Here is a 27,996-nt window from a genome sequence, read left to right as displayed (position 1 = left end):
TTGTTGCCCTTTCTCATTCAGTTGTGTGCATGCTACTTGTACCCCAAATGACAGAAGCAGGTAGAATACTTGAAGTTCCTTTGCAGGTTAGACCATATGCAGGAGAAGAGGTGGCTGCAAGTAAAACAGAATACAGCCAAGGCTGCCTTCTGTTAAGTGGTGTAGCTTCTCCAAAAGCTCTTTCAAAGACATTAAACAGATGAGGACTTGCTTTTGTACATTGTTCTGAGATTTGTAGAAATGAAATTCTGTCCACTTCAGATGGGCATTAGATACTGGCTTTAATTCCAAGTACCTATCACCATGCCTCCATCCCTGTGAACTGATGTGACTACTACGTTCTCAGGTGCCAGGTGCCTGTCCTTGCCCTAAAATTGGCATATCCGCATCACTTGCAAGCTTGAAGATTCTCAGAAAATCTAGCAATAGCTCTCTTGGCTTTATAGTTAGGAATGGCTACACTTGAAAGGCTCACTAAAGGGTTCTCAAATATCTGTGCTTAGGTCCATATGGTGACTTTTTGGCATAGTGGAAAATGGTAGGATTTGGCTCCTCTCTGAAACCTTTGTGGATATCAGAAAATGTATTCAGCAACCCACAGCTGGGGTTGATTTCCCCTTCATATACTCACGCTCAAAATACTGTATGTACAAGCATATCAGGAACCTCAGCCCACAGTGCTACAGTTTGTACAAATACCACTTCCAGCATTAACGGAAACTTTCCCATGCTGCTTTTGAGACTTTACTGTAGGTAGTGATATAATTTGTCACATATTTGACCCCATCTTAAAACACAGGCCAGTTAGCTCAGGGAATAAGAGAGGAGTAAGTCAACCTCTACTTCACTTTCTTAGCAGTGCCAAAGATACTCAGAACCTTTGGTTTCTGTTTTTTCAATGTGATGCCAGTTCCTCTGAGTTGAGCATCTGGTATCAACAGTGCCTTATATAGTCATATGCTTTTATACAGATTTTTTTACTGCTACATTACTATTATCTGCACTTTCTGATAAAATACTAACAATATCAAAATGAAAATTAAGGTATAATATTCCACAGTAACTTACAAGACTTCTTCAGCCAGTCAGTCACAGATGCACCAACACTGTCAGCCAGGAAGGATGGAGAATCCTGAAAGGCGCTGAAAATTTTGAGGCTTCCTTCAGGTAGTTTGAAGGGGCTTTGTACCTTCTACCAGGAATGCAGCAACTAGCAGAATAAGGGTCTTTCTATTGTTAGAAAAGATGATTTGCAAAACTAGAAAGAGGAAGGGGGATGGGACAGAGAAACTCTTTGCTGGAAAGGAGATGTTTGCCCAGCAACACAAAATCAAAATCCACACCTGGTCTGTAAGAAATATCTCTATGGGCACCAGTCCTTTATTTGGTATTCAAGCTAACTTTTGCCTGTATGTGATCTGAAGAGAAAACACAAGAGCAAACATGTGAAAGAGGAAGATAAAAGCAATGAAAGCTGACACAACCAAACCAACGAGTTAATCCAAAAGACTATTATGTGATTAGGTGCACCTTTGGTTTTTAATTGTTCTCATTTGCCTATATCACCAAATAGGCTGTGCATCCAAACTGCAGTTTTTATTTAGGTAATACAATGCCAGTGTGGTTACTGCAGCATCCTTGGAGAGCAGAAGAACACTGCAGGATTTCTCCACGGCACTAGAGGTGAATTCTGCCATTGGCAGAAGAAAAAATACATCAATTTCAGCTTTGCTAATGTAGTCACAGGAAGTAATGACAGACAGGTTTGGCATATGGGGCATATGGTAGAGGTTAGGCCTGAAGGATTATGTTACTGTTGAACTGAAGGACTCCTGATAAAGCTGGTTTTATTTAATTTTCAGTTCTGCTTCTTATACCTAAGGGTATTTGCAGCTTTGGGTGGTTTTTAGAATTGCTCTCAGTATTGGAAATGGCCCTGGAATTTAATCAAGGAATGTCAGGCAGAGTGTTTGCAGCAACTAGACTCTTCTAGGCATGACCAGGGCTCAACCCAGCTCAGCTTGGCCTCCAAGGACACATCCATTAGGTCCCTGGAGCTTTGGTGAGAGGTGGGTGAAGGTACAGCAAGCTAATGAGCTTTACCAACCCACTTTCCACAGCTGGTGGTGGGTGTTGTAGGGTTGCCAACAACTGATTAGACTGTCCCAATCCATTGTCTTAGTAACAACAACATTATCACCCAGAACTATGTGTAAGGGAATGGGGATATATAAATAGAAAGTGTTGCTTTAGCACTGGGATACTATGGGTTTACAAATCAGACTGATGCACCAGAAGCTGGCTGGTCCCTGTGCAGACATGGCCTAGATCTGAGTTGGGGAGCTAAATCAGCCCCTGTATTGAACTTGATAGTAGTGATACAAGAAACATTTTAACAATATCAGTACCTCCACTGCCTGGATGCCAGGATGTCTAGCACTCACAAGGTACTGGGTGCAATTCACATGTGGTGGTAGTGGATACAGCTTATATGAAATTCAATGGGAGTTGTACCTACTTCTGCCATGGCCAGCCTTGATCCTGGGCATCCTAGGGAATAAGCCCAGCCTCTTGTGCATTTCTTTCAAACACCCTTTTGCCCTCTTCTGCCATTTTGTTGCTCCTGTGTTAGCCAAGACCTAGTTTACTAGGGCTCTTGATTGGAGACTTATTACAGCTTATTTCTGTCTGCCTTTCTTTAAAGCCAGCTGAACATACCCAATGCTCTTCCTCTATGGTAAGACCGAAAATACAGACCACCCTCCCAGCTTCTGTGACACTCTTTCTAACACACTCCTTTATTCTCTTCCCCGTGATCACGAGTTCTCTCTCCAAGCCCAGCCTAGTTATTTGTGCATGAAGCTGCCATGTTGTGTATTGGTGTGAGTCTGGTGTTCACATGAGCTGTGAATATGCTGCACATGTGTATTTCTTGTGCATCCTGAGCTTTCCTTTGGTCAAGTTAACTGTCGTTCTGCCTTCTAATGAATCACCAAGAGAGAACTAGACCTGGTAAGATTTCTTGTTAGCAACAAACTATGTCACTATCAATGTGACACTGAATGAGTTTGCAATATGCCTTCATGTCCAAGCCTCCAGACTAGAAAGGATTGGGACTCTTAAGTTCCTCTTCAATGAGGTGATTCACTGTAACATTTGAGTTCATACTTTGCGCAAAAAAGAGTCATGCAATGGTGCACACAAACTCTGCTGCCTTGGTGTACAAGGCAGTTCCCACACCACCCCAACAGAGTTACAGTAACTCCAGTCTCTTGATTGCCACTTTGCAGAACCTCCCTCCTCCGGCAAGGATACACCTTCAAAAAGCTGGATGAAAGCCAGGAGAAAGCAAGCAAGGCTACTCAAGCACCAGCTAATCTGTAGCCACCTTGTCTTAAAATGACCGTAATATCCTGAGGCATCACTGAGTGGTTTTGGCTAAGTGTTTGATGCCAGTAAATTGCAGATTTGTGTCAGGGAGGAATTTGTTCTATATTTTATCAGCTGCTTAGACTTTGCCTAGTCCAGGACCCTAGGAGGACAGGGATAATTTTCTGCCTAAAGCAGCTGCATCCTCTCAGCAAAGAAAGACAAAAGAACACTAAAACCTCTGTCCAGATGCATGTCCCAACTTGCTGCCATCCAAAGGGCCGAGCCGACAAGAGCAGCAGCAGGTAGAATAAGAAAGCTTTTTTTTTCTTTTTTTTTTTTTTTTGTCACAACCACAGCAGTACTGCTGTCCACACAACTTTTCAATTTAGACCTCAACTCTCTTTTAGGTGGTACTGGAGTTAGGCCTCTGGGACTGTAGTGCTGAGAGCACTGAATGTCATGATTTTTGATTCCTTGGAGGCCACATTCCCTCCTTCACCTCAGAGCAATTTCCTCTGATTCACTGAAGACCCCAGCCTGTTGTCCAAGTCAGAAAACAAGAATGATGTGAGATGTAGGGAGCACTCAGGCTTTTCCTTGACACAGCCTGCTCCCCTGATCTTTTTCACCCAGTTACTGCACGAGCAGCGAGTGTCAGCTTCTGCTGCAGACTGGAGGAAGCTACCCAAAATATCCACCGGTGATTCACCACAGATAGACAGACAAACTGCAGCTAGGATACAATCCTGAGCTATTGCACATAGCACTGCGCTTTCTGTGCGAGCGGGGTGCACACACACCAGCAAGCAGCTGTGGCCCCTGTGTGCCCCCCAGGCTGCACAGCAGGAGCCGGGGGCTGATGGAGCTGAGCACCAATCTGCTCATCCTGGGTTGGAAACAGGAGCACACACAGCGCACAGGTACGCGTCCTCATCTGGACATTTAATCCCAGAAACGTAGGTCCGTGCAGTTCCCGTGCCTTGGGTTTTATCAGGAGCAGACAGGCAAGCAGCTGCTGTTTTCACTGCCTGATGACAGGAAATCCAAAGGGTCTGTTCTCTCTTGGTTTACACAGTGGTGAGTAGTTAACAGCGGGGGTGATCTGCACTGTTTCTTCCTCCTAAATGTTGCTCTTTTGGTGGCATTTAGAATCAAACTGTGGTCTTTGCAGCCTGGGTGGGGACAGAGAGGGGGTTTCCGTGCACTTCTTTGCTCCACAGCAGGTCAAGTGGCAGGGTGACAGTGTTATCTCCCCCCTGTGACAGGAGGTCACATTCCCACAGTGCTGCTAGTGGAAACCACCAGCTCCACAGGCTTCTCACTGTATTTTAGGGGGTTAACGAACTGGGAAACATGGCATTTTCTGTGCCTTGCCTCCCCCTGAGCTAGGCAGCGGATCGTCCGCTGAGGCCCAGGTGAGCCTGCTGCCGTGGCAGTGCTCAGACGGATGTTGCCTTCACACGTGTGAAGGCTGAGGAACGTCAGAGCTGGTTACAGGCCCAGGGGAAAATGCTTAGGGACAAAGCAGATGCTGTGAGAAAAAAAACAGCCCAGAAGAAAGACTATTTTAAAATACTGCACGCTTGAACAGTAGCAGTGAAGCCAAAATAAAATGTTTTTAAAAAAACCAAAGTCAGTGCACAGACTGTGGGAAATACAAAGGGGTCATGAGAAATGCGAAAGGCCCGAACACAGGGCAGCGGGAGCCAGCGACCACGGCCCGGCCCCCAGAAGCATGGCCACAGCAGCGCAGGGACAGCGAGGCTGCCAGCGGTGCCAGTGACGCCAGCAGCTGGGCAGGGCACTGCACGCCATGCCCCCGAGGGGTTTCACACCCCGGAGCAGACCTGGGACCTGCTAGTGTTTCCCAGCAAAGCAAGTGGCACGTGGCTGATGCCTGACACCAGATTCACCAGAACTGCCGGCTGAGGCACTTGCTGGGGTAAAACATCCAAGACAGGTCAGAAGAGAAAGTATATTTCTTCTCCAGTACAACGTCAAAGGAGAATTGCATCTTTCCAACGGGAGGAGGAGATGTAATGGAAGGGTTTATAGCATAAATATCCCTAATCCCCAGAAGTCCAGGCGACCTGAAGAGAGAGGCCGATGGCCTTGAGAGCCCCCACAGAGTAGCCTTACCACCATGAGAGAAGCCTTACCACCAAGGGAAGGCTTGACCGGCCTCAGCCCATCCCTGGGGTGCCAGGGCAGTGCAAGCCCAGGGAGCGGTACCAGGACAAGGAACAGTGCAGTGAGCTCTCGGCATAGCATCCTCTGTGGCCCAGGGCCCCTCTTCCTCCCGTGCTGTTGTAACTCCTGCCTCTGTGCCAATGGCTTCTAGAACGCAGAGGAAAACTCTCGCATCTCAATCACCTTCTTCCGACTCTTCCGCGTGATGCGTCTCGTGAAGCTCCTGAGCCGAGGGGAGGGCATCCGGACGCTGCTTTGGACCTTCATCAAGTCCTTCCAGGTATTCCTTCACTTATCTCTAAGTAAGACCTAACTCCTTTTTTATTTCCCCTCGGTGGCCTCTCAGGGAGGGGTTTCACCCAAGTGCCTGAGCTCAAAGGCTGCTTGGTCAGAGCCATGCACACTAGTGACCCATGGCACGAATGAGAGTCAAGTAAACGGCGCTCGCAGGGGATGACTGCCTGGGTGTGAGTTTCATCTTTAAAGCATGAGTAATTGCTTGAGACCTTCCTGAACAGCCTTGATAGTTCATTTCAACTCAATTACTGCCTGTCTGTAACCCTTCAATCTCCTCTTACTTTTTTTTCAATTTTAGCTGTATTTTATATCTGATGCTTTAGGCGAAATACACAGGTATGGGAAAGGCCTAGGTCTCAATTAAGCTCCCCTTAAGCCTTGTTTTGAGGATTTTCATTGAGTACTAGAGGTGTGTGCCCCCCATGCTTTCATCCAGGAAGAATTTGACCGTTTTGGCCCCACAGCTTTGGCCCTGGTAATGATGCCAAGTTATTAAATTGCTGCTTCTTTTGCCTTGGAGGCAGGTTGCATTTCAGTGGTAGGTAAAGTACCAGAGTAGATAGGGGAAGGCGAAGGACACCAGACTGGATAAGAATTGTCACCTCTGGGGGAAAACAAACACCAAGAGATAGCTATTTGCTAGAAAAACTGCTTCCAAACCAGCCCCTAACCACATATAGAAAAATGGTAGAGATGAAGCATAGCATATTCCTGCATTTTACAAGTACTTGACCTGGATTTACTGGGCCAGCACAACCTGGACGTTAGCTGGGGCAGGTCTGGAGGAAGCGTCAGGGAAAGACAGCACAGGAATACAAATGGTGGTCCAAACATGGGAAAAGATGCAGGACACACCACTGGACAAAAGCATGGAAGACTAACTTGTGCAACATACAAGTCTTGAAACAGCAACCACATATCCCTCAGGTTGAGGCTTTAAATGGTTGATAGCATTTGTATTGACTCAAATTGGAAAGGAGCTGATCCACGCTTTAAATCTTAAACCTCACCAGCTACAACCCAAGCTGGGACCAAAGCCTGCAGTGCTGTGGATCACCACAACTTCTGCCTCTGTCAGCAGAAGTAGCACATGTGTACACCAGTGATCAGTCTGGACCTTTTCCAGTGCAGTTCTCGGGTGGTCTCAGTAGCCAGACCACCAGGCTCATGCAGAGGACTCTTATTTTGCACACTCCTTGACTGCCAGAGGATCTAATATTGCATAGCAGTTTTCTGACACATCCGTACCACAAGCAACTTTCTCCATTGCTTACATGGTTGCTAACTTCCAGGTTGTTATTTGAGCGGCTCTAGTGGGAACCATTTTGTCTGCATGCATAGGAATGAGATTCCCTTGGCACAGCTCAGCCATCCCTGATGCAGGGAACAGAGTCACACTTTCCAGTTCCCACTTCTCCTCCCCTTGCCCCTATGCCCCTCCAGCCTCTTTAGCAATAGGTCGCTCTTATCCTGAGCTCAGCTTGCCACAGCTCTTGGCTGGAGAGGATGAGATGGATGGGAAAGGGAATGCCTGGTACTTCCCTCCAGTGACCTTCAGACCTTTTTGATTGGAGAGTCACTTTTAGGCAGGGTTGTAGGGTGATGGGAGAAAGTATCAAGGGAGGTATCTTCCACAGCGGGGGAGGTGGGGGGAAAGCACTGCAGGCAAGTGCCTTTTCCCTTGAAACCTTTAGCCATTTATAACATGGTATTCTCTCCTCAGAGCTCCTCCTCTTGCAACTACTGGGATGCTCCTTTGGTAGCTAAGAATAGCCACTGTGCAGAGCTCTTAACTCAGCCACTCCCACTGGCAAAATCTGGGATCTCTGCAGATTTTGTCTGGCATGGGCTCTTCTCTGTGTCCCCACATGCTTCCAGGAAGCATCTCTGCTCACACAGGGCAGCCTAATAAGCAACGAACTTGTGCTGGATTTCAGACGCCATCCTACCTACCTGCACGGCGCACAGTGCTTACATACAAGTTGGGGCACTGGTCAGAGGAGTTTGTGGTGGGAAAATGCTCAGCAGGGTTTCCGCCTGCAGAGATAGCAACAGAGCCCAGGCTGGCGAGTGGGAGGAGTAGGAAGTGAGAGGGGTGCTGAGGGCAAGGCAAGGCTGTGGGAATCATAAGGACAAAGTGGTAAAGTCAGGGAAGGACAGAGGCAGAGGAGGACAGAGCCAGAAGAGTGGAATACGGGAGGTAGGGAGCTGAAGGAGCCATGGGGAACAAGGGGCAGAGATGTAGAAAGGTGCATCAGTGGAGAGGAGCAGGCTGAGCAGAAGAACGTGGAAAGAAAGTGGAGGGCCAGACAGCCAGGAGAGAAGACACTTTTCTCATCCCTGTTTGAAAGACAGAAGAACTGGCAAGGTTATGCACCTCAGGTCCTGTCTGGACACTATCCCAGGAGCTCTCCTTAGGTCTTGTGTGTATCAGGTCCCAACTAGAGCATCACAAAATGTTTGGAGCCCAGTTCTGAGCTGGTGTATCTCCACTGACATTGTGGGGTAACCATGCAGATTTGTCTGACCCCATAAAACATAGAGGAATCTGCCCCAGAGCCTCGAGATGACGATTACAGACATTGTTTAAAGGTTTGAATTTTTGCCATTTTAATATTCAGATCTCTTTGAGATGATTTCTGCAGATCTTAGTCAAATCTCCATAGTGGTCAGTGAAAATTTTTCTTTGATTCTTCCTATAGGATTTAGCCCTGTTGAATTTAGGCATAAACTTAAAATGTGCAAATAATTTTATATTTAAAAATAATAATAACAATAATATTGTAGGCTTTTTATACTCTGTGAAATGGGGTATTCAAATTCCAGATCAGGGACAGTACTCACATTTTCAGGATGGATGTGTCCACCCATCGCCTCTGAAGTAAGGTCTGGAAATCTCTGGTCTGAGCACTATATATTTCAAAAGCAAGAGGGTAGAAAATTCCTCCTCAAAAGCCTGAGCCTGTGAGGTCCCGAGCTGTGCCCTTGATTCCTGCTAGTGCCGGAGGAAACCGATAGCACTCAACACTTTGCTGATTGCACTGGCCTCTTCCTTAGGAGGCAGCTCTGCATATCAGGGCTCTGCATTTCCTCTTCAGCAGCTGATCACAGACCCTTAGTGTGTTGCAGACACCATCAGAGACACCTAACGCTGAACAGGGAACAAACCTGATGCTGCTTTAGGTACTTAGGAAGGTACTAGCCATTGTAGCCGAAGACTTGAATTTGGATCTCAGCAGCTGTTGCATTTTTTATTTCACCAGACTGGATCCAGAAAAAATCACATTGCCATTAGTGCCAGAATAATACTGGTTATGAGAGTTTTCTCCTCTTGGTAAGCAGCTGTAAACACTGGTTTTGCCCTCACTTTCCTCACTCCGTCAAGGGCAGGACTGGCTTGAAGGCAGCAGAGCTACACCATCACGAGTGGGAGCAGAGTAAGAGCCTGCCTGAGCTGGGTGGCAGCAGCGTGGTGACGGGGAGGGCAAGCAAATGTGGGACTGTAGAGGCATCTAGTGGCCACCTGGCCAAATTACAGACTCCACGTTTGGGGCCAGCCTCTGCCCAGTTTCCCAAAGCCACGAGCGTGAACCAGGCTCCAGTGTGCCGGCCTCGGTGGAGACACAGTGCTCTCTTTTTTGTTGTTTTTTTCTTTTTTTTTTCTTTTCATTTCTAGGCTCTCCCCTATGTGGCTCTTTTAATAGTGATGTTGTTCTTCATCTACGCCGTGATCGGGATGCAGGTAAGTGATGCTAAAGAGCTCAACTGTGTCTGTCTTCTTCTGTTAGAGTTTTGGGAACTGACTTATAAAGTAACTAGATCAATGTGTGGTTGTCCGGGCTTACAAGAATGTTTTCGCCCAGTAAGGTAAGACGGCAGCTAACCTTGGTTGGAAAACATTGTCTGCCTATGCACTTCCAATGGGAGCACAACACACTCCAGAACAAGAACAAAAACCGACCCATTTAATGGCAGAATGCAATATACAAACAGTAAAAGGACCTCCACACTCTCAAAGGAATACCCAGCAGCAGTGGCAAAGGAGATTTATTGCCTCGCTCGTTGGTTCAAATTAGTTGTTTCAGTGGGCTTATGGCCATACTGCACTGAACAAACCCAATTTTTCTCTCGCATCACTTTCCCACTGGCATAACTTCCACTGAGTTGTAAAGAGCAGCTTTTGATTTACGCTCATGAAGGTAAATTTGGGATCAGACCCAATGTACTGACGCTCTGTGCTTGTGCCAGTTCTTCAGGAAGCTGCATCAATACAATATCCTATTCAGTTTGCAAAATGAACTTGGAACTGGCCTGAGCATTCATCTGTGCAAGGAACTGATGCTGCATGCAGACCATTGAAGAAAGCATGTGATACAGGTGCAGCCTGTGACACTCCCAGCCTCATTTGCCATGCTGCTTTTCAAACTAAGCTTCACTTTCCACTTCGGTGTTAATCAAAGATCTCAGACAAGTCAGCCATCTGCGACCAGAAACCAAAGTATAGAAAGGCATGGCATAATTGCTTCGAGAGATCTTCAAACATGATAGGCTTCTTGGTTTCACAATGCCAACGGAATTTGTAACAAAATTCATCTGACCTCTGCGACCTTGTTTTAATTTGTTTCCTGCTACTATAATGACACCTTTTCACAGACTCCATCTACCCTGCCCCAGTTTGAAAAATAAAACTAATCTTTTCTTGAATTATCACGGGTTATCTCAGTTGCCCCCAGTAATTACAGCTGTCATTTAGTCTACTAGGCTCATACTGTAAACTTGACAGTTTTGCCTTTATTACCTAACTAGCTCAAATGGCCAAGATCATACAGGATTACCTGTGCTATACAGAAAATCACTTGAGGGTATTACACAAGTGTTGTGTAGCTACACAAAGCATTAAAAATGGCTTCCAACCACCCATGCAGGTGGGGGTCTACAATGATCGGGGCACTGCCAGGGCTAGATATTTTATTTTGTAATTCTATTCCCTTTTCTGTCACCTAGTTCTAACTTGGCTGTTTAAGCCTTGGCTTACATTCAAGCCTCTGTTTAAATCATCTCAGCAGCCTGAAGATCATACATCTGTCTTTCACATTGATCTAGATTACTAGATCGCTTCCTGCCCTCCTGTCTTCCAATGAGAAAACCAGCTTTTCTCATCTTCCCTCTTTGCTTAGAGCCCACAGACCTGTCATCGCTTTTTGTTCAAATGGCTTCTCAGAAATGTTGTGTGCTGCTCTCTTGAACCTGCTGACACATAGAGTTCCTTCACACATAGGGACACGTAGGAAGGAAAATCCTTCCTTGCTTCATTAAGCAGCTACCTTGAAAGACTACATGTACCAGATCTGATGAAAATACAAGAATTTCCCACATAAAGGAGACCTACCACTTTATCTCAGCTACTGCCCTGACTTGGAACGTAACAACATTCAAGCCTCGCTACATAATGTGCTCAAATGGAAAAATCCAAATTGATGCTGCTGGATGGAGCTACTCAACTCATGGCCCAGGAGGCACAGACTGGAGAGGCCATGAGAGAGGAACCCCTACCCATAGCTCCTCGTAGGTGCCCAAGGCAAAGCACCCATAGCAGGTGCCGCCAGTGCTGTGTGAGGGAAGCCGCAGGGTCGAAAGGAAAATCAGACTTCTGGCATGGGAAGTTCCCTTGCCTACGCTTGCCTGAAATGAAAAATATGGGCTGCCTCGGCTCAAACTGCCTCTGAGCATTTAAACTGTCCTCCTGCTCCTCCTCAGTGCAGCTGGGGCTGTCACTGCTACCCACGGCATGGGGCGGTCAGGGCTGGGGAAGGCCCACACATCCATGAGGAACCCCTGCAGAAATCCTGCCACGTACAGACCCTCCCTCCCGTCTGGCATGGCCTCCCGTCATTGTCCCTGCACTTCTCTCCATGTCATTGTTTCTCTTGGGGTGTTAATTTTCAGTGACATTTGCTTGAAAAGAAGCTCCATGTCCTCTCAGAGCTGCTCGTTTTGGCTACAAGATTACAGCTCTCAGTCCTTGAGATCTCTGTCACGTTGCTATCGATGGGGAATAAATAGTCCTGACTGACTATGCTGTGCAGAGACCTTTCTGCCAGGCGAGGTTTGTTAAGCTCTCAGTCCTGGTGCCCCAAAATACCAAAGCTATATAAGCTGCTTTTTCAAAGAAGCCTGAAACTCCCGCACTGGGGTCTTCACATCTGAGGGCAGGCCCCTACAAAGGTTTGCTGATGGCTGCAGGCTTTGTGCTGTGGCTGGATGAAGTACTTGGTGCACCAACGGTTGGTTGGGCATGGAAGGAAGCTGTAAGCCATCCTTGTCTGGGCAAATCTAGTCATCATCTTCACACTGCTGCATTCTCGGGGGGGAGGCAGGGGGAGGAAGGGGAGGCTGAAACACCTGCTGGTGACAAGCATGGCTACTAGAAGGGCAGGCATTTGGACAATCTCCAGATCCAAGGCAATGTACTTTACATTGTTTTGGGAAGATCCAAGGCACCCTACAGAGTTGGAAGCTCAAGGCTTTGCAGCTGCTGGTCCTTTGCTATCATTTCCTCCTGGTGAAGACAGATAAGCAATGAAGGAAGGAGCCTTTTCTTCTGTGTTATTGATTTCTTTCAGCTGGACCCCCTCCCCATATGAGTGCCTGTTAAATTAAGGCCCCATATCATGTATTCACAGAGTGTGAAATAAGGAAAGATGTCTTGTTTTAACAAAAGATGCCTCTTGTTACAAAATGAGTGCTTTTCTGGTGATAAAGCACAAGCAAGGGAAGCAACGGCAAATATGAAAGACCTGTGGAAACGATTTTTTAAGAGATGAGCAGATTCTGTTAAATATCAGAGTCAGGGTGAGGGCAAGAGCTACAGGTGACGAGGTTTGGGGATTTTGTAGGGCTAACCTGAAAAGACCTCTGCTTTCTGCCAGGTGTTTGGTAAAATTGCGCTGAATGATACCACAGAAATCAACCGCAACAACAACTTCCAGACCTTCCCCCAGGCAGTGCTGCTGCTTTTCAGGTGGGTGTCTGACAGCTCTGGGTTGTGTCAGCCTGGGAGCACGATTCCTCTGCTCTTGGGCACAGCTTATCTCCTTCTACTGTGTCGTGCTCATGAGGTGAGTAGAAACATGTTGTCCCTTAGCGGGGGAGCCTAGGAGTTATGTCAGATGAAACGACCAGTCTGTTAAGCCTTGTACCCTGCCAGCTGACACTGGCCAACACTCAGTGCTAGGGAGGGAGGCAAGTCCTCCTACTCAGAAGGAAGGTAGCCAGTTTTCAGTGCTTTCAAATGTTCATATGCATCGCAAACTCCTCCTTTCGTTCAAATCTAGCCAGTGAGACTTCCAGCTTATTTTAGCAGGGAAAGGGACATGAGCTCCCACTCATGCTTTGGCATGGCCATGCCCAGCTCAGCTTAGCACATCATCCTGCTCCAGATGTGGCCAGATGTGCCGGGGCCAGGGCAGGATGCTGAAGGGGTGGGGAGCTGGCACGAATTCAACACTTTCTACTCATTTTCAAGGAGTTTTTTCATGCAGTCTGTAGCCATGTCACACACGTCTTGATGACTCTGACTGCTTGCAGCATGACAGCCCTGTACCCAGACTAGCCAAAGCCAGTCAGGAACAACACGCTGATGATGGCAACAAAGCCAAAAAGAGGAGCAGGGTGTGCCAGTGTACGTCAAAGCCCGGCCTTCAGCCTAACTTGCTCCTAATTGATCTCAGTGGCAAAATTCCCATTAACGTTCACAGGAGCAGGAACGGGTTGCTAATGTGCCAGTCCCTCTCACATCGAAGGTCACTGCTGTCTTCCTTTGCCATGCCCAGGTGTGCCACCGGTGAGGCCTGGCAGGAAATCATGCTGGCATGTCTCCCAGACAAGAAGTGCGACCCAGAGTCCGAGCCAGCCAACTCCACTGAAGCCGATCACTCCTGTGGTAGCAGCTTCGCCGTCTTCTATTTCATCAGCTTCTACATGCTCTGTGCCTTCCTGGTGAGTCCGACCCAGCAACTGAAACCTGCCCGCTGTCAGACTGAGCCCCTGTCCCCCCAGACATCAGCACTGCACAGCAGAAGAATGATCTCAAAGAGGGGAAATCTCCCCACAGGGTCTTTCCCAGCAGCACCAGTGACAACGCCTCCTTGGTCGCTGCCATTCCTGCCTCCCTCCAGCTCTGGGGAATGCTCTGCTTACAGTCCCAATCCTTTGTGCACAGCAAAGGAGCGCTTTTTCTCCCCCCCAATGAGAAAACCAATTTAGCGTGTTGTGGGCTGTGCTGAGGCTAGCAACGCCTCAGCCACACTTCCCACCTTCCCTCCTACCTTCCTTCTGGCTGCTGAGCAGGTTTTTTCCTCCCCTGCCAGCAGCAATGACTGTGAGAATACACATATCCCACTTGCATCTGCTCCGTGTTGGCAATGCGGCATTGCTCAGAGCAACAGCACATGCTCTGCAGCTGGCATCAGTGCGCAAAACTCTCCCAGTGAACAGCAGCAACATTTTAAAAGTTTTGGTCTTGGGCCAGAAGAAAAGACTTTTATCTCAGCCCCACTGCCTATAGAGGATAAATCCCAGGTTCTCCCACCACTACCCCATTCTGCCAGGCAAATAAAAAGCCACCACAGCATGTCTAAGCATTCAGCAATCTTGGGCCTCATAGATTTAGCAAGGAAGAGAAAAACGTGACCAGCTGAGAATATCCCGCCTCTGGGATCTTCCCATTTAAACTGGGGGGCTGGCAACGGGGAACAGAGAACCCACCCTTAATGGCTTCCTAGTTTTACGAGTCCAAATCCAGACCTTAAATGGAGAACCCAGTAAAACCTACTGTTACCTGCCTCACCCATCGAGTCATCTCTGTCCTTGTTTGCAGATCATCAATCTTTTTGTAGCTGTTATAATGGATAACTTTGATTACCTGACACGGGACTGGTCCATTTTAGGACCACACCACCTGGATGAGTTTAAAAGGATCTGGGCAGAGTATGACCCTGAAGCCAAGTAAGTAACCCAGCCTAGATATCAGAGCTCCTTGGGAGAACAGGCCGGTTATTTTCTGTTCTCTAGACCCAGTGCAGTAAGTGCCATGTTCCTCCTGCAGGAACACTTTTTGTTCTGCAGAAATCCTAAAATAGATACCTCCACAAGGTATTGCTGGTAAATCCATAAGCCAGCAGTGCAAAGGCTACACAAAAAAATCTCAGCATTTAGGCTGCACTGTTACCTGGCAGAACATTGCTTCACTTTCAGTCGGGATGGAGATATAGACTGTTTCGGGAGGGGCAGCAGGAGATTGAGCAAAGGAGGTTAGAGCATTGGTTTATTGCTGCATGTGTTTGGGATATTGAGCTGTGACTCTTCTATTTGACTTTCTACTCACAGTAGAGCTGCTGTGCTCAAATCTCCGTTTTGTCATATGTCATATAGGCCCATCACAACCTGTACCTTCACATGGCTGCGTTAAATTGTCTGCAGGGTTATTCACATCAGCAGACTTGCAGGGATTTAAAGTTACACAAGAACAACTCACACAAGGGCTTAACTGACATTCAGTATTATATGCTGTTTGACACATGCTTAGGCTTAAAGTGCATTTAGATCCCTGTGGCATTACAGTACAGTTGACAATTGTAATTGCAAAGCCCCCCTTCATAATGCTAAAACTGTGGAAAGAGATCTTGGTGTAAACTAAAAGCAGATCTCTTTAGGAGACATAGTGTCAAGATTAATTTGGGCTCGGCTTCTGCAATATGTAAGGCCACGTTACATTGTCGGAGTGATACATAAATTGAAACACTTCTTCCCATCCATGGTGACTTCCCAGAGAAACTTTTAATATGGATAGGGGATAAGCACAGAATTCTGATAAGTATACTGTTCGTTAAGAAAATAGATGCTGCTATTTGTGCTTGTTTGAAGGCAAGACTGCAGTGGCTGAAGCCATGTTATAGACAGCTGCTCTGTCCAGATGACATCCTGTTCCTTCCCACCTATAAATGGGAAGCTCTTTCTTTCCTCTTCCCCATCCATGTCCCATGCTTGAAGCCCCACCTTGGGTTCTGGTAGCTCTCCTCCCTCCATGAGAGAATTCTTCTTTTGAGATGCCATTTACAGAACTTAAACCCAACTGCTGCTGTGAAGGGAGTTCAGCACTGTTTTGCACTGGCTCCAGTGATGGCCCAAAGCATAAACAAGTATCAAAAGACAGTGGCTTGGGGCTATTTATATGGGAGGTATAGCACCAGGAAAAAAAGAGGCCCTTTGCACCTCTGTGCCTGCTATAGCCCTAAGACCAACAAGTACATAAGCAGATGAAGATTTTGAGCAGGTTGGGGGTGGGGGAACCCCAAATTGTTCATCCACACACTAAGAAACTGCAGCATTCAAAACACTGAAGTCAATTCGTGCAAGTATTGACTCGTGTATGACTGACAGCTGGGTTTTCTGTACTAGCAGGAGTTATATGAGCGCTGGGCAAATCCTGGGGAACGCACCGAATGCAGGAGGCCCGAAATAATAGCTTAAGCTACGCCCAGGCCACAGGGAGTGGCAGCATGGGGCCGGGAAGGTCTCGGTGATACTTCTCGGTGATACCCGCGCCCTGCAGGGCAGATCAGCAGGTCGCCCCGTGGTAAGCATGCGACCCTCACTGTGCTGTCTTCTTCAGGGGACGGATCAAACACTTGGACGTGGTGACACTGCTCCGGCGGATTCAGCCCCCCCTCGGCTTCGGGAAGCTCTGCCCCCACCGGGTGGCTTGCAAAGTAAGGCGCGCTGCGGCTCGGGGAAGGCTGGCGGTCACGGCCGCTAAATAGCCCGCGGTGGCGCTTCCTAGCCAGCCCCGCCGCAGGGCCCGGCCTCCCGCTTCGCTGCCCGTCGGGCGGGGGCGGGCGGCCGGTCCCGGTCCCGGTCCCGGCGGGAGCGGGGCGGGAGCGGCGGCGCGTGCTGCCCCGCCGCGGCGGAGCCGGCAACGGCACGGGTTTGAACCGGGGCACGGGTTTGAACCGGGCCCCCGGCCGCCCTGCGCCGCTCCCCGGCTCCGCGGGGCGGCAGCCACCGAGCCGAGGGCTGGGGGGTCACCAGCAGGCGGGGCGTCCGCGGCTCAGAGGCGTCCGCGCCCCGCCAGCCCTCTGGCTAGCTGGGAGAGAGCGTCCGTGCTGACCGCAGCTCCCACATGCCGAGCGCGGCATCGGCCACCCACCCCTATGTTTGCGGGGCCGAGCACGCGTCGCAAGACAGATGAGGCCAGACAGAAGTAACAGGGCGAGCGAAAATACCTCCGAGATTTTCTTTGGACCAAGCTGTGTGCCAAAAACCTGGCGGGATCTCATTCTTGCTTGAATAACTGACAGGTATTAAACAGCAAGGTGAGCGTGGTATTAAAAGACAGGAAGGGCAAGGACAGATTTTCTGCAAAAGTGTCTCATTCGTTTCGTTGGTTGTGAGATTCCAGCTATGAAAAAGGACTCTCTCTCATGAATAATGACATTTTTATAACCTTTATGCTTGCTTCACTTGAAGTTCTTTGTTCGTCTCTTTGCAAGTCCCAGAGTTTGTATGTGACACTGGTAGCTGGTTTTTATATCAGTCTCGGAGCGAAATACAAAGCCTAGGGCCTGTACACAGAAGTATATGACTGTCGATCCCTTTCAGCCTGCAGTCTAGAAATTGTTTGTTGTCTCAATCAGGTCCAAACCCCCCCAGTATATGGTTGTGGTGGTAGTGGTGGGGGCTGACACCCTTTCCTCCAATTTGGTACTGAACCAGGCCTGTTGCATGAAAGTGGCAGAAGACAGAGCTCGAACAAAATCAGCCCCTGAAAGCTCTCACTGAAGTTCACCCTGCAGCTGCAACAGCACTCAGCACTCGTGCTCTGTCCTACATGGCTTTACAGAATCACTGCAGGGCAGACACAGCCTTGTTTTAAAAGGGAGGGGGGGAATAGTTGGATAAATAATTGTGTAACTAAATCTACAGGCCATGGATGCTCATGTAAGAGAGGTGGCAGGTGTGGAAGGCATCATGAGGGCATAAGGAAGAGCATGCTTCAGACCATGTGTTGGCAGTACGATTGTTCTCTTTCTTCTCCTTACCCCACAGCGCCTTGTCTCCATGAATATGCCACTGAACAGTGATGGGACTGTCATGTTCAATGCCACTCTCTTTGCGTTGGTCAGAACAGCACTGAGGATCAAGACAGAAGGTAAGAAGCTTGCTGACTGCAAGGGTACAAAGGTAGCTGAGTGGTGTTCACACACACAGACAAAGTGTGCAGAGCTGGAATATAACAATAAGGACATCTTGTGTAAGATGATCCCAGTTACTCATATGCAGCACATGGTACAAAAAGCAATGTAAAGATGTTTTGAAGCATAATATTTTCTAGGGAGAGAACAGTGTTTCCAGTTACCTAGAAAGCTAGTGCTTCCCATGGTATCATCTCAGATTATTGATCATATTCTCTACAATGGTCTCAAAGTTAAAGTTTTAGATCAATGTCTGCTCAAACAGCAATCAGGGGAAGGAAGAAGTGCAAAGAAGCCTCCCCTTGTGCAAACTGGCTGCAGAGCTGGGCTGCATTTTGACTGCTGTTGCCACTGATCTTCCAATCCAAGGGAGGCAAAAGAGCTTGGACTCGAGGGTCTCACCTCACTAAAACTCCTCCTGTGCTTCCATTAGCATGAGTTAACATCACGTTGTCATGACAGTGGTGTTGTAGGCCTAAAGACAGATGAGAAGCAAAGGGACTGATAATAGCTTTACACAGACCAGCAGATATAGTTGGGGAAAGCAGACAAGATTTTGGGCTCAGTTTGTCCCCTTTCTTGCACTCTGTCACCTGCTGTAATGAAAGATATTGGTCCTGAGTCAAAACCTGGCTTCATGTATTAATGAGATGCTCTAAAAGAGCATGTAGGTCTGCCAATCTATAGCTAAACACCTCTGCCTCAGGAGTGGCTGCATTATACTTCAGACATGGGAAAGCAGAGACCAGCAGAACCCTAGCTTACTGTGCCAGGATTATACTGACAGCTGAGCCAAAAAAAGTGGTAAAATAAAAAAAAATTATATTATGGCCTTGAATGTTGTGCTAAACTGAGTTTGACTGTAGCCAAAGAGGGTCTCCTGAGGAAAAAGCCAACCGCAACCCCTGCAGGACATCTTGTGTCTTATGAAACAGAGACCCAAAAAGGACTCAATTTTCTTGTCCATCTTAGCCTCCAGCTCTCAGAGTCATTACCAGTGAACTCCTGGGAGACCACCTAAAGCCTCAAACCGCTTGCTTTCTTGCTTTAGTGGTTAGTTGTAAGTGGTTAGGGCAGGACTTTGGAATTAACCCTCCTGAGTCAGATTTCTGCCTTTGATGCTGTCCACCTGTTTCATCCTCAGCAAGTTACTTAGTGTCCCTACCTTCACTGCATCCTATTAAGAGAGCTGTGCAGCACACCGAGGAGCCTTAAACGCTGGGGAGCAATAAGAAAAGCTGCAGGAACAGCACCTTTAGGAGGACAAGGTAGTGGGTTTTTACCCCTAGAGAGAGAAGAGAGCTTCAATTATAAGGAATTTGAATGTACATAAATCAAGAAATAAAATTGAAGGTGAGTCGTTTGGGAGGAAATGGGTATCTAGAAAGAAAGGATATAAACTGAATCTGCTTCACTCGCTCTCAAAGGGGTAGTGTGGCTTGATTAATGTCTCGTTTAGCTCAGAGCCCCTTGGAGGAACATGTAAAGTCTAAATTCAGTTACATAAAAGGCTTGTTATAGCCTATGCTGTTCTTCAGAGAATAGACACCAACATCCTGGGACAGTCGTCCGAGTCGAATAGCAAAAGCCTTGCACGTGCCTGTAGTGCCTTGTCAGAGCACTGTGCAGACTCTCCAAGGCAGACTCTTGGCACCATGTGAAGAACTTGGTATCAGCTGGGAGGCAGGGACTGCAACAGGTAATTCCTGAGATGTGCTGCAAGCAGAGGCTCAGGTCTTCAGATTTCTAGATGCATCTTTACCACCAATTATTGGTCTTCCCAAGCTGTAGTTTCCCATTAACTGACCTCTGTTCTCATCATATTCAACCTTCACTGGATCTCAATTAAAATTTGAAGTGTTAGATGAGATTGTTGCTTTTTGGGATGAAGTAGCACCATGGTTCTGTTGTTTCTGGCTGTTGCAGACCATCAGTCAGTAACAGAGTCACCTTCCTACCCTGAGATGACTATGCATATTTAGGAAGAAGACCTCTTGCTGTGAGGAGGCTTTAGCAATGGTCTGAGCATCTCTTTACCCAAAACTTTCCACTACTGAAAAAGCTCTGATATTTTCCTCCTAAGATTGCTGTGCCAGACAAGAAATTGCTCCTCTGCGGGGTCTGCTTAATTCCTGTCTCTGATGATTTTCACCCTGCAGGTAACCTGGAGCAAGCCAACGAAGAGCTGAGAGCAATAATTAAGAAAATCTGGAAGCGCACCAGTATGAAGCTGCTGGACCAGGTGGTGCCCCCCGCAGGTGGTGAGTGCAGGATCTTGTCCCAGCCTCCGAATCTTTTTCCCCACCTGACATGTCCTACTGCACCTCATGATCATCAGGTGGAATATGGGGGACAAGCTTTCTTCTACAAGCTGTTACCTGTATTTCATCAGGCTGAGATCTGTTTCTGCCTGTACTATGTGAATATCATGTTCTTACTGCTGAGAAATCAGGGAAGGAAGAAAAGGTGCATAAATAGGAGTTAGAAACATTTATTCCTAGATCTTGCCCCAGTTTGATCATAGGCATTTGCTCCCCTGGACTTTACTGGGTGCCTGCTGGGGGCAAAAGAAGCAGGCAAAGCTAAGTAGCACCAGGGAGGATGATGTGGACTTTATCTGACTGTATAAGGGGTACGGCCTTACACTCAAGTTAGGGATGCAGCCCCATCTCATAACCCCTTCATATTTAGCAAAACTACCTTTACTATGGCATATAACTCTTTTTTTACTTGCGTAACTGCTTTCTGCTATGATACTTGTCAATGACTCATGTACCTGGGGACATTCCTTAGCCAGTCTGAACTGGTGTAACAGATTGCTGTGGGTTGCTATGCAGTGCCGCTGGTAGGCTGTAATTAACCAGGCTTCTGGGCAGCTCCTTTGCTAGTGTTGTGGTTTAAGCCCAGCCAGCAACTAGACACCACGCAGCTGCTTGCTCACTCCCCACCCCAAGTGGGATGGGGAGGAGAATCAGAAAGAAAGTAAAACTCGTGGGTTGAGATAAGAATGATTTAATAACTAAAGTAAAATAAAATGTAATACTAACAATAATAATAAAAATATAATTATTATAATAATAAGAATTGTAATGAAAAGGAATATAACAAAATAATAAATAAGTAAATAAATAAATAAAACCCAAATTAAAAAATAACACCCAAGAAAAAACAAGTGATGCACAATGCAATTGCTCACCATCCACTGACTGATGCCTGAGCAGCGATCTGCTCCTCCCAGCCAACTCCTCCCAGTTTACTGAGCATGACGTTCTATGGTATGGAATATCCCTTTGGCTAGTTCGGGTCAGCTATCCTGGCTGTGTCCCCTCCCAACTTCTTGTACACCTGCTCACTGGCTGAGCATGGGAAACTGAAAAATCCTTAACTTAGGATAAGCACTACTTAGCAACAACTAAAACATCAGTGTGTTATCAACATTATTCTCACACTAAATCCAAAACACACTCTACCAGCTACTAAGAAGAAAATAACTCTATCCCAGCTGAAACCAGGACAGCTAGGCTTCTTGGGACCCCAGGTACATGGGCATCCAGCGTGGCCTTCACTGACCTTCCAGGTGGGTCCAGGGGCTATAGCACAAAACAGCACTTGGCACTTAGTTAACAGTCACAGCCAGATCCTGAACCTTGCCTAGCCTGCTCTGAAGTCAGTGATCCATGTCTTACCAAATTTCCTGTGGGTTTGGAGAAGGGAGGAGAGTTATCTGGATAAAAACTTTGTGCACGTTTCAGCTGACTGACAGTTTGTATTGAATGACAATACAGCAATGACTGTGTTTCTGGGGAGAGGTGATCATTTTGGTTTGCTCACACCCATGCTAGGCACAGACAATTTCAACGCAGAGAAGGGCCAGATCAGGTCTGGAATGGATGGTCAGTCAGATGCTGTTCATTAATCCAGACTCTGAGTATGTATTACCCCAGGCTATCACAGGACAGGGTAGCACGCATTGACCCAGACTGGGAGGCTGCTGCTATAGCAAGATTCTATGTGGTTGTCCTGGTTTCAGCTGGGATAGAGTTAATTTTCTTCCTAGTAGCTGGTACAGTGCTAGGTTTTGGGTTCAGTGTGAGAAGAATGTTGATAACACACTGATGTTTTCAGTTGTTGCTAAGTAGTGTTTAGACTAAGTCAAGGATTTTTGAGCTTCTCATGCCCAGCCAGCAAGAAGGTTGGAGGGGCACGAGAAGTTGGGAGGGGACACAGACAGGGCAGCTGACCCAAACTGGCCAAAGGGATATTCCACACCATGTGACATCAGGCCTAGTATATAAACTGGGGGGAGTTGGCCCGAGGGGGCAGATCGCTGCTCAGGAACTAACTGGGCATTGGTCGGTGAGTGGTGAGCAATTGCATTGTGCATCACTTGTTTTGTATATTCCAATTATTTTATTATTGTTATTGTCATTTTATTATTATTATTATCATCATCATCACTATTATTTTCTTCCTTTCTGTCCTATTAAACTGTCTTTATCTCAACCCATGACTTTTACTTTTTTTCAATTCTCTCCCCCATCCCACTAGGTGGGAAGGAGTGAGTGAGTGGCTGCGTGGTGCTTAGTTGCTGGCTGAGGTTAAACCATGACAGAGGTAAACCAGTACCAGAGACTGCAAAGCTTAGAGGTGCTTCACCATAAACAATGTACATCCAGAGGCGCATAGCTATAGGGGTTCTCTGCCAGCAGAGCCAGCCTATCCAAATGCCACGTGCACCTCTCCTCCTGACTACTTACAGCAAGCTCTGGCTGTGGAGCAATCCCCTTCCTTCAGCCCTGCATCCTGATGCCATAAGAGGCAGAGATGTACTGCAGTGCCTAGTGCTTCCGAGGGCTCGTGTTAGCAAATACACTGTTTAAAATCAGTTGCTTATTTAATTTTTTTTTTTTTAATACCCCTTTGCAGATGATGAGGTGACTGTTGGGAAGTTCTATGCCACTTTCCTGATTCAGGAGTATTTCCGGAAGTTCAAGAAGCGTAAAGAACAGGGACTGGTGGGCAAGCCCTCCCAGCGCAACGCGCTCTCCTTGCAGGTGACAAGCGGGCACAGGATGGACAGGGGTGGTACAGTAGAGGCATTTGACCCCATTTCTCTCTCAACCATTCTGGGGGCTGCAATGGGCTATCCCCACTGGAAAGGAGCTTGTAGACCCCTTGAATTACCACATCAATCCTTTTGGATAAACGTGTATGTACCATGGGCCACATCCCTTAGTTCTGGAAGTGGAAGGCACAAGTGAGGTATATCCACAGTTTATCAATCTGCTGGTAATAGTTGAAATTTGGGGTCCTTTTAGAGAAGTGGTATGAAGTGTCCAGCAGACATTTGCTTATTACCACATTCATTCTACCCTTTCTGAGGGGAGTCAGTATAACAGGGTCAGGGAGACCATGTTGCCAGGAGGCAAAATCAGTTAAAAAACAAAAAGCACACCTGGATGCCAAGATTATCCAACAGATGGGGCATCAGGCTTTAAGACCTGGGATCTGTTCACCACTGTGCTACACGTTCACTGGGTGGACTACCAGGCTGTGTGAAAGAATGAGAAAGCCCCATTGACTGTACAAGCAGCACCATTTATGTCCCTCGAGGGTACAGTAAGAAGGGTGACTCTGGCATTCCAGCAAGCTAAAAAGTGCTGTGGCGCAGGCACAGATACAGACTGAGGTCTCAGCATACCCACAGCTTACCTCCCTGGATGGACTCCCTGGAATGGACTCCAGTCAGTGAGGGGTTTGAGGACTGTCCAGGTCCAGATGCCAGAAGTTTAGCTATTAAATCCATATTTAAGCTACTGATTAAAAAGATGAGATTTTCAGAGGCACAAAGTACATGGTTCAGTTGGAACTGTGGCTGCTCTAGGGCTTCTGGTTGTGGATCTGAGAACCCAAAGTTTAAAGCATGCAGACTTGCTTAGTCAAGCCTGTGGATTTATGTCTGTGTCCTGTTGTGATGAAGCCAGGGGACTAGCAACAAACATTCCTGGGTCGGATTGCTAAGAGTTTCTCCCTCTCTAAGCTGGAGATGAAAGAACAGAATGTGGTGGTGTTTTTCTAGAAGCTGGGGATGCTATATTAAGTAAAAGGGCTTCACAGTGCTCAGGAAGAAAGAGCACTGCTTTTATTTCTCATATGCCCACTCGGAGATATGAAGCTCTATAGTTTGCTGTTTTGCAGGCTGGTCTGCGCACACTTCACGACATTGGGCCAGAGATCCGACGAGCAATTTCTGGAGACCTGACAGCTGAAGAAGAGCTAGATAAGGCCATGAAAGAAGCTGTTTCTGCTGCCTCTGAAGATGATATCTTCCGGGTAGGTGCCGAACAAGTTTGCAAGCTGAGGCTAGACCAGTAGCTGAGCTCAAAGAGTGCTACATTCTCTTTTATGTGCTTTCATTTATTTCAGCTGAGCCCTCTTTCTCTTTCTAGACCCTACTAGAAAACAGAGTGGTGGACTCAGGGGTGCCAGGTCCTAAGATCTTTGCACAGGTTTTATCCCATTTTCTTCTCAATGGAAGTTTCCCTCATAAACCCTAATAAAATCAGAACAAGAATGGCCAAAGAGTCTGAAAAACAGATCAGTTCAGCCATCTTACAGTCTGCAGAGCAGCAGCCAGGCACACTTCAGTGTTTTGTTCACTCCTTTCAGTGGCACAAGTAGCATCCAAAAAGTACACCAGAACCCAGTAGAGCTCCTATGGAAGGAGGAGATTTTCTGAGCAAGTTACCTAAATCTTTTCTTTCTTATTTCATTCCTATTTCTTGTAATTGTCTCCTCTGGTAATATTTCCTCTACTTTGGCGTTTTCCTCCTTTCCTTACAGAAAGATGCTGTCAGTCCCTTTCATTACTCATCATCTAAACAGTACATAACTGGCTTATTAAATCTGTCTTCATTTGTTCCTCCAGGTGATTAATAGTTTCTAGTGCTCTTCTCAAATTCCCTCTCATGTCTAAATGTTGCTTTGCAACTGCACTGTGAAAACCAGAGAGCAGTTACCTGCTTCTTGCATCCCTACCCAGTCCTGCACTTCCAAGACTGGTGGGAGGTGTAGAGACACCTTTGCCTCACCTATGCACCTGGCCAGTCCTCTGAAATACCTTAGAAAGCTAAAGCTTTCACAGCCTGCGTGTACCTAGTCTTTCTGACAGAGAAGTCCACGTGCTATCCTCTGGAAGGGAGAGCACCAGTGCCATCGTGCATACTTTGGTCCTCACATTTTTTTTTAACTCAACAGGCTAAGCAGGAAACATCAGGGCCCTTGCACATCCTCTCACTCACAAAGGGAAAATCATTCCTGTTTCTCTGACAGAGAGCCGGCGGCTTGTTCGGAAACCATGTCAGCTATTACCAAAGTGATGGCAGGAGTGCGTTCCCCCAGACATTCACCACCCAGCGACCTTTGCACATCAATAAGTCTGGCAACAACCAGGGAGATACCGAGTCTCCATCTCATGAGAAACTGGTGGACTCCACCTTCACTCCCAGCAGCTACTCATCTTCAGGCTCCAATGCCAACATCAACAATGCCAACAACACTGCCCTGTGCCGCTTCCCCAGCCCACCCAGCTACCCCAGCACTGTCAGCACAGTGGAAGGCCACGGGACCCCCTTGTCACCCACCATACGTGTGCAGGAGGCTCCTTGGAAACTACCTTCCAAAAGGTAAGCTTCACCTGTGAGTCAAGGGACGAGGTACAGGAACACACATGCAAACACCAGAGCACTGCTGCCTAGCTGAAGTCACCCACCAGACATTGCCCAGCCTGCAGCCTGGATTGAGCCTTCTGGTTCTCCACTTGTGCCAAAGCCCACGGTGCAACAGATATGCATCAGTTGACCACTGCAAAGAAGCAGCACTCTTGCTGACCAACACACTTGATTTCTCTGGGCTTTATCATGAAGAAACCTTTGTAAGAACCAAAAGGAGCCTTATTTGTCCCTCCTTCACCTCAGGGAGGTGTTTCATCAACTGGTAACTAAAAGAGACTGCAATTCATCTCTTAAGCGCCCAATAGGGAGCTTTGTGGAAGTCAGTGGTTTTTCATTCAGTGGGTCACATCCCTACAGAGGTCACCAAAGGCATTCTGGGAGGAGGGAGGCAAGGTTTTCAGAAATGCAATACTGTACAAAGCAAAGAAAATCCCCTTCTCTGGACAGCTTTCAGGCTGTCTACGCACACATGACTACTACAAAAGGAGTATCATTTTTATCAGTGGGGGATTTTTTTTTTTTAACCTTTTCAGTAACAGCAGGAAGGACCAGGAAAATTTTTTTTCGGTGCAGAGAGTGGGCGATGTGAAAAGGTGGAGAAATGCTGCCCCAGCAAAGGACAGAATAGGACAATAAGATGGAGGAAATTCAGTGGGTGCAGAATTGCCCAAGTAAAGAGTCCAGTGGTTCTTCTATTTTGTGCGTTCCTGAGGGAGGCCACAGAAGTTGCACAATATGTGTTACCATCTGCCCTCCCCCTTGCTGACTTGTGCTGATGTGACACTGCTAACATGGTCTTCTTTTCTCTCCTTGCTTCCTTGGGCACCTTCCTTGAATTAGGACACATTACTACGAATCACTGGGACGGTACGTGTTCTCCCTCATGCTCTAATGCTCTCTGGGTGTAAGACCCATTGTTCATCCTATTGAAAGTCCAAATTCCCATTAATGCTGAATATGAGCTCTTCTTTTTGGTGTCAGTAGGGCTGAAAAAGAGGTAACGATCACCATGACACCTCCAGAAAATACTCCCGACTTGGGGCTTTTCTGCCCACAGTCAGGTAGTGATGTATGGACTGTTTCTAGCTGGTTTCTAGATTTGGGGGGTTTTAGAGTTTCTAGCTGGGCTCACACATCTAGGCACTCTCTGATCACAGCACAGTGAAGTACACCCTGGCATGTTCATACAAAAATTCTGTATGGTTTTGGCTAAATGCAGACTGTTGAATAGGGGGAGCTGCCATGTACTGATTTTCTCTCCCCTGCACCTTAGCAGTTTTACTTGCCTCCCATCTCAGGAAGAAGGTCACTCCAGCACTGTCCTACAGGCTGTTTTATACCATGTATATGCACATTTCTCCCAATGTTTTTTGCTTAAACCAAATGATAAAATAATGTTTCCTATCCGGTCCCTGAAAGATGGGAAAAAAACCCTGCCCCACTGCTCTCTTCTGTGAATGCTAGTAACAGACTGACATTGGCTCCAATACCTCCGTGTCAGTATCTCAAAGATTCACACTACCTTCAGATTTTATTTCACTCCTCAGAAAACACAAACTTAGAGTGAAGTGAAATGAAAGCCGAGACGTGAAACAGAGGGACAAAGAGGAGGCAAGCAGGAAATTAAGGGCTGTCACACTTAAGGGTTTGAATAATTCCTACTGAATTCAGTAGAAGCACTCTGCAGTTAGTGATGAGAAAAAAGGGACCAAAGATGGAAAAGACAGCAAGGAACAAGAGCATGAACAGGAGGCAGAGGGGAAAGATGGTGCAGAGTAAGGGATTTGGGCGGCAAAGACCATACACCACAGAGCTGAGAGGGTTATTGTTAGTGTCTAGGAGGCTTCTCTGAAATTTGTAACCAAGGCTTTTGCAACAAGGGAAAAAGCTGTTATTTCCAAGAGCCCATCTCAGATTTTACTTTGGTTTCAGTGAGACATATGTTTGGAAATGTGGTCAGTGTGATGTGCACATTTATAGAGTATATGTAGTCACAAATGATAATAATATGTTTACGTTATTGTTCAGCATTGATTTAAGAAACTCTTCCTCCGAAAGAGGACACAGACAAAGGTTGTTGCTTTGTATTTGTGAACTCTGCAGCTCTGTTCAGTCATTGATTTTTCTATGATAGCTTTTCAACATTATAATAA

General features: G+C 47.0%; 1 protein-coding gene and 1 long non-coding RNA gene across 6 annotated transcripts in view; one reads left to right on the top strand and one right to left on the bottom strand.

Annotated features, from left to right (window-relative positions):
- CACNA1C (calcium voltage-gated channel subunit alpha1 C) overlaps positions 1 to 27,996 on the top strand; it is a 498,947-nt gene that overhangs the window by 457,191 nt on the left and 13,760 nt on the right. For all 4 annotated transcript variants that reach the window (XM_052789484.1, XM_052789488.1, XM_052789485.1 and 1 more), the window contains 12 exons: positions 2,705 to 2,737; positions 5,714 to 5,842; positions 9,536 to 9,601; positions 12,789 to 12,880; positions 13,692 to 13,857; positions 14,738 to 14,865; positions 16,532 to 16,628; positions 17,965 to 18,067; positions 20,270 to 20,371; positions 23,037 to 23,164; positions 24,309 to 24,443; positions 25,443 to 25,795. In XM_052789484.1, the coding sequence (XP_052645444.1) occupies positions 2,705 to 2,737; positions 5,714 to 5,842; positions 9,536 to 9,601; positions 12,789 to 12,880; positions 13,692 to 13,857; positions 14,738 to 14,865; positions 16,532 to 16,628; positions 17,965 to 18,067; positions 20,270 to 20,371; positions 23,037 to 23,164; positions 24,309 to 24,443; positions 25,443 to 25,795 (1,532 nt within the window). The remainder of the gene's footprint in view (positions 1 to 2,704; positions 2,738 to 5,713; positions 5,843 to 9,535; positions 9,602 to 12,788; positions 12,881 to 13,691; positions 13,858 to 14,737; positions 14,866 to 16,531; positions 16,629 to 17,964; positions 18,068 to 20,269; positions 20,372 to 23,036; positions 23,165 to 24,308; positions 24,444 to 25,442; positions 25,796 to 27,996) is intronic.
- LOC128142858 (uncharacterized) overlaps positions 1 to 27,996 on the bottom strand; it is a 40,055-nt gene that overhangs the window by 4,983 nt on the left and 7,076 nt on the right. For both annotated transcript variants that reach the window (XR_008235531.1, XR_008235532.1), the window contains exon 3: positions 1,069 to 1,418. This is a non-coding gene — a long non-coding RNA (uncharacterized LOC128142858). The remainder of the gene's footprint in view (positions 1 to 1,068; positions 1,419 to 27,996) is intronic.

The sequence above is a fragment of the Harpia harpyja genome, chromosome 6, assembly GCF_026419915.1.
Source record: "Harpia harpyja isolate bHarHar1 chromosome 6, bHarHar1 primary haplotype, whole genome shotgun sequence".
Lineage (NCBI taxonomy): Eukaryota > Metazoa > Chordata > Aves > Accipitriformes > Accipitridae > Harpia > Harpia harpyja.
This window is presented reverse-complemented; position numbering and strand designations above follow the sequence as displayed.